The 6,385-nt window shown below is 45.6% G+C and overlaps 1 protein-coding gene across 1 annotated transcript; it reads right to left on the bottom strand.

Moving 5' to 3' along the window:
- Positions 1 to 5,369: 5,369 nt before the first annotated feature.
- LOC129537939 (protein yippee-like 2) lies at positions 5,370 to 6,087 on the bottom strand. The gene has a single exon (XM_055397823.2). It carries the CDS (start codon positions 5,938 to 5,940, stop codon positions 5,581 to 5,583), a length of 360 nt encoding a protein of 119 aa, XP_055253798.1. The 5' UTR covers positions 5,941 to 6,087; the 3' UTR covers positions 5,370 to 5,580.
- Positions 6,088 to 6,385: the final 298 nt, after the last annotated feature.

The raw sequence follows: 6,385 nt of genomic DNA, 5'->3' as shown, positions 1-6,385 counted from the left end.
ATTCTTTCCAAGTACCAATGGAACAAATACCAAGATAGGTCATATCCTGGGCCACAAAACAGACTTCAAAACATTTGACAGAATCAAAATTAGACAAAATGTGCTTTCCAACCACAATGGAATCAAACTAACAATCAAAAATAGAAAGATAATATGAAAAGCTTGAAACTTTTGGAAACTAAACAGTATAATGATAGACAACCCATGGGTTAAAGAAGTCTCTAAGGAAATTAAAAAAAAATGTTGATGCAAATGAAAATGGAAATACAATGTATCAAAATTTGTCCCCATGAAGATTATCCAAGCCAGGCTTCAGCAGTATGTAAACCGTGAACTCCCAGATGTTCAAGCAGGTTTTAGAAAAGGCAGAGGCACCAGAGATCAAATTGCCAACATCCGCTGGATCATGGAGAAAGCAAGAGAGTTTCAGAAAAACATCTATTTCTGCTTCATTGACTATGCCAAAGCCTTTGACTGTGTGGATCACAATAAACTGTGGAACATTCTGAAAGAGATGGGAATCCCAGACCACCTGACCTGCCTCTTGAGAAACCTGTATGCAGGTCAGGAAGCAACAGTCAGAACTGGACATGGAACAACAGACTGGTTCCAAATAGGAAAAGGTGTACGTCAAGGTTGTATATTGTCACCTTGCTTATTTAACTTCTATGCAGAGTACATCATGAGGAACGCTGGGCTGGAAGAAGCACAAGCTGGAATCAAGATTGCTGGGAGAAATATCAATAACCTCAGATATGCAGATGACACTACCCTTATGGCAGAAAGTGAAGAGGAACTCAAAAGCCTCTTGATGAAAGTGAAAGAGGAGAGTGAAAAGGTTGGCTTGAAGCTCAACATTCAGAAAACAAAGATCATGGCATCTGGTCCCATCACTTCATGGGAAATAGATGGAAAAACAGTGGAAACAGTGTCAGACTTTATATTTTTGGGCTCCAAAATCACTGCGGATGCTGATTGCAGCCATGAAATTAAAAGACGCTTGCTCCTTGGAAGGAAAGTTATGACCAACCTTGATAGTATATTAAAAAGCAGAGACATTACTTTGCCAACCAAGGTCCGTCTGGTCAAGGCTATGGTTTTTCCCGTGGTCATGTATGGATGTGAGAGTTGGACTGTGAAGAAAGCTGATCGCCGAAGAATCGATGCTTTTGAACTGTGGTGTTGGAGAAGACTCTTGAGAGTCCCTTATACTGCAAGGAGATCCAACCAGTCCATTCTAAAGGAGATCAATCCTGGATGTTCATTGGAGGGACTGATGCTAAAGATGAAACTGCAATACTTTGGCCACCTCATGCAACGAGTTGACTCACTGGAAAAGACTCTGATGCTGGGAAAGGTTGGGGGCGGGAGGAGAAGGGGACGACGGAGAATGAGATGGCTGGATGGCATCACCGACTCTGTGGACATGAGTTTGAGTGAACTCCGGGAGTTGGTGATGGACAGGGAGGCCTGGCGTGCTGTGATTCATGGGGTCGCGGAGAGTCTGACACAACTGAGCGACTGAACTGAACTGAACTGAACTGAACTGATATAGAAAACCACAGGGGAAAAAAAAAAGCAAAAATACCTCCTGGCAGTGGTAAGTGAAAGGTCATGTGATGCAAAATAAACCTACAACAATCTATTGTATTTCCATATACAAGCAATGAACACATGGACACTGAGATTAAAAGCACAGTACCTTACACAAGAGCTTAAAAAAATGAAATACTTAAATGTAAATCTAGCAAAACATGTATAAATCTTGTGTGCTGAAAATCACAAAGCCAATGAAAGAAATTTTTAAAAATATAAGAAAGAAAATGAGAGGTACACCGTGTATATGAATTGGAATACTTAAGATAATAATGGAGAATTCCCTGGTGGTACAGTAGTTAGGACTGTATAATTTCACTGCCAAGGGCTTAGATTCACTTCCTGGTTGAGGAATTAAGATCCCACAAGCTGCATGGTGTGTCCAAAATATAAACAAATAAATAAATATGATTTTTTTTTTAAGTTGTTACTAAATTTATTTATTTTCTTTTCTGGCCAATAGCGGTACAAGAAAATACTTCAATTCTCAACCTGGTAACGTACTGCAGAGTCTGTTCCATTAAGAAATACAGAGGCATTGCTTCATTTATTGCCTCTGTCCAGACTAAAGTGATGGAGATCATTTTTTTTTTCCTTTCCTTTTCTTTTGCAAGAGTATACTGGTGATCACTGTTTCCCTTAAAATATATTTCAAGAAATGCAGAGGAAACTAGAGAATTTAAAAATGAAAATAAAAAGTGCTCTCAGGGGATCTGAGAAAACAGCACCAAATATATTATTTAAAAAATTAAATATTATTTACAAAAGTATATTTCACAAGCAACTGTTTCTTATATATCCTCTTGAAAATCTTTTTATAAAGGGGACACCTGTCTTTCACACACTAGTAAATCTGATCCACCAGTAAAGTCTGACTCTACCCTATCTCCGTCATCTTGCTGTTTGGGGAATTGGGCAGGCCCAGCTGACGTTCTGTGGACACTTAGCTCGGCTGGGTTGGATACACATCAAATCAACCCATCAGCGGCCTGAGACTAACATCTGAGCAGGCTGGATGTGATCCAGGGCCGCCCACGCCATATGACCTGGGGAGGCACGAGGGAGATGGAACGAGAATCTGCCGGCTGGACTTCAGCGGCAAAGGAAGGCAGCTGCTGGCTGAGGTCTAGCACGTCATGCCTTTTTCCTTTCCCCTTCTCCCTTTCCCTACTCCGGGCACCCCACCTAAGCTTTACCATCGAACTCCAGTTCCCCAAACCCACCAGAGGTGAACGGGTGAGGTCTTTGGTTATGCTCCGAGTCCAGAATTTGGTGAGGAAATTAAAAAATGAACCGACGGAGGCATCTCCCTCACTCAGCTGCGGTCTCTCTGATACTGCCGGACATTAGTACACAAGCCATGAATGGAGCTCAAGTTATAAGAAGCACTTCTGGTTCTTCTTAGGGAAAGCCTAATGAGTTGGGTTTTTTTATCCTTGTCATTATGGAAAAACCAGCATTTTGTTCAGCTCTCTCGCACCATGTGCCCACTGGATGCTCAATGGCTAGTCATTTAAATTAAAGCAAAACAGAACACCAGAACCCGGGTCTTACTGGAGCCTACTCTGATCCATGCAAGAGTCAGAGGCCCCATCCTCAAGGATGAACAGTGGCACTTCGGTCTCCTCTGCCCCTTGAACATTCTAGAGCACCTCATGTCCAGTTCCTCTATGACCATGCTTGGTTTTTACACAACTACATGTTCCCCCGACCCTGACCCTGCCTGTTTTCTTTTCCTGGAAAGGATTATCAATAGCCAGGACATTCCCTGAGTAAAGGGGCTAATCAAAACACAGAAATGAGAGCCACTACCTTCAGCAGAGATGCAGAGGGAATTTATGATTTCTGGGCTGGCAAACCAGCTTAGGAATGTGAAAGTTGAAAATGACTTTGTTTTTTTTTAATTGAGATCTTGGGCCTGGGAGCCAGAGGAACTGTTTCTCTGGGATTGGAAATGAAAGACTTCTGAATTTCGGTCTGCTTTTTAGTAACGTGGAGAGAACAACTTAATCTCCCAGGATTGCTAAAGCACCCAACAATGTGGGCCAAGAAGCTTTTGGGAACAAAATTTGGTTTTGCAGAACCCTCTGTGTCTCACAGAGGCTGTCTGCTGCTAAACGCGGGGCTACCTGGCTTCCCGTTAGCTCTCCGCCCAGCACTGCCAGGGCAGGACCATGCGCATCTCAGGCCCACAGAGACGCAAAAAGGCATTTCCACGACAGACTCACACTCTCTGGTAATCTGGTTCCATTCTGAAAACGTCCCGGGTTGGCTGCTTTAATCTTGCTTAACAATTTTATAGGTTCTTGTCTCCTTCAACTCACTCTTTTGTGACTTTTAAGGTGAATTTTCCTATAGGATCAGCCTACTGGGAGAATGAGATGCTGAGAATTACCTAACTTAACCTACACATATCTTAGCAATGATAATATTTTCAATCTAAGCAATGAAATTATCTCAGTTAAATGAGTTGCGGTCATGCACTGCGTACTGGCTAAATTGCTGTAGAACAGACTTCACAGTGTTGATTAAATGCAACAAACTCCTCTCTCTTGAGCCTCGCAGAGATGCGTTCCCCACTTCCCTAATATAATGAGCTTTGGATGGGGAGGCCGGGGGTGGGGTATAACACTGGAATTTATAACTTGCCGTCTGACACCAAATTGAAGAGTTTCCCGTTGCTGGATCACACGGACAGATTTCTCTCCACACAAAAACATTCAAGTACAAAGAGAATGAGCTAGGGGCATGAGGAATCTACCGGCCAGGTTATCACTAAACTCGAAGCCTTGGGACTTTGTTTTCCACAACTACAATTACAGAACTGGAGGAAAACACCCAAAAACTCATACGCATGAAGAACTGCTGTTCTCAATGAAGCCAATGCATCCCCCCCCGCCCCCCGCAAAAAAGATGCACTTAACCTGTAACAGTTCAAACCTAAACTATTCCAGGCTCTGCCCCACCCACCACCCTCCTTGCCACAGTGCTCTTCTCTTATGAAGGTTCAGAAAGAAAGGTCAGTTGCAATTGCTAACTGGTTCTACTCTTTTATTTTCTCTGGCCCAAGATCAAGGCCATTTCTGCAAGAGCTCCCCAACTGTACCTTCCTTTGTTCCCTGTTATACTCAATCACTGATTTTTTTACTTGATTGCTGGTCAAAGCCTTTGGGATATTTGCGTCTCACACACATTGCGAATGACAGTCCCCTTTTCTGTCACCTACAGTGGCTGAAGAGGCAGAGATCACCCAGAGGAGCAGTGAGGCATCAGTCATCAAAACCTTCCGGGCTTTTTCCCAAGTCATCCCCTGCTGCCAGGACACCGTCTCCCCCCCAACCCCCCACCAGCTCGGGCCGGGAGAACCAGGCCAGCCCCCTGCCCCGCCAGTGAAGATTAGGGGCCATCCTTCTCGCATTCTCATTTGCTAACCTGGCACATTTGGTGTCAGGAACAGAAGCTTCTGATCAGAGAGAATGCAGTCATGAGGTATTTTTTTTTTTTCCTCTTTGTCCTCTTAGACAAGTCGATTATTTCAAGCCTAAGTTCCCAGGTCTCCAGGAGCAGCACAAGTCTGTTCCTACCTCTCCCCTCCCATGCCCTGCCCACCCGGGACCCTCACACCCCCGGGCTGGGCCACTGGGCTCCTGCCCAGCGGCCTTCGGGCAGCTCTTCAAGGACCCTGGGGCCTTTGTCAAAGTGGGCTGCCGCCGTGCGGGCAGGCGTCTGTTCCTTTTGTTGTTTTGTTTTTTTCAGCCAACACTAGAACAGGATCAACTCACAAACAGATACAAAGCAAAGAGACAGAGAGACAGCGGTTTAGAGGCCGGTCACCAGAAAGATGGTGTCAGGGTGGGAGAATGCCCCAGATGGCAAGGCCCCTAAATGGATGGAACCAAGTGTTCAGTCACTCTCTCACGCTTGGGTAGAATGTTCGGTTGGATGGCATTCACGTGGACGCTGGGTTGGCTGGATGCTCTCCCATCAGTCCCAGCCATTGTCCTTGATCATGTGTGCTAGCTCAATGATGTATTTGCCTTCTTTATATTTCTGGCTGCTTTCAAAGGCGTGTTCATATTTCCAGCCCAGGGTGGTTTTGCAGTTTTCACAGTAAATGTCTGCGACGGCGTGCAGTCCTGTTAGCAACACGCGCTCTTCCGCCGGCCCGCAGCCCACGTTAACTACTGAGTTAAAGAGGTATGCTCGTCCTTGACTTCCTTGGAACGACTTGGAAATAAGTTCATCATGATTGGCCAAGTGGGCTCTGCAGTGAATGCAGCTGTAGGTCCGGTGGCAAGAAGGCAGATAAGCCTGGAAAGTCTTGGATCTGGTCATCTTCACCATTGGCGCTGCTGAGCGGGAGGTGAACTCTGGGGTGGCCCACGAGGCACTCCCACAGGACGGGTCGCACGGGAAACACCGGAAGACGCAGGTAAAGGCCGTGGTTTGGCAGGGGGTGGGTGTGCGGCAGGCTCCACACACTGGTGATGTCTTCAGAGGAAGGACCCTCAAGCAGAGGTCTCGGGCTGGTTCTCAGCAGCCCGGCAGCCCGCAGCGCCGTCCGGCCCGCGCCGCGCTCGGCTCCGCGGGGATGCGCAGCAGCGAAGGACCGCCCGGCCGGATCCCGGGCCCCGGGCGCGCTCTAATAAATATGATTTTAAAAGAAGATAATGATGATATGAATTCTCCCCAAATTTATATATTGCTTTAAAACAATTCCTATCAAGTTCCCAGCAAGATTTTTTTTTATAGATATAGGCAAGATTATTCTGAAAGTTACATGGAAAGG

Source organism: Moschus berezovskii, chromosome 2 (assembly GCF_049115385.1).
Source record: "Moschus berezovskii isolate FMDL1 chromosome 2, NW_MosBer_1.0, whole genome shotgun sequence".
In the NCBI taxonomy this organism is placed as follows: Eukaryota; Metazoa; Chordata; class Mammalia; order Artiodactyla; family Moschidae; genus Moschus; species Moschus berezovskii.
Note: the sequence above shows the minus strand (reverse complement) of the source record. Positions and strands in the feature narration are given on the sequence as shown.

What these genes read in the sequence shown, in the direction of transcription:
- LOC129537939 (XM_055397823.2), bottom strand. Translation starts at nt 5,940, where the DNA reads ATGGTGAAGATGACCAGATCCAAGACTTTCCAGGCTTATCTGCCTTCT.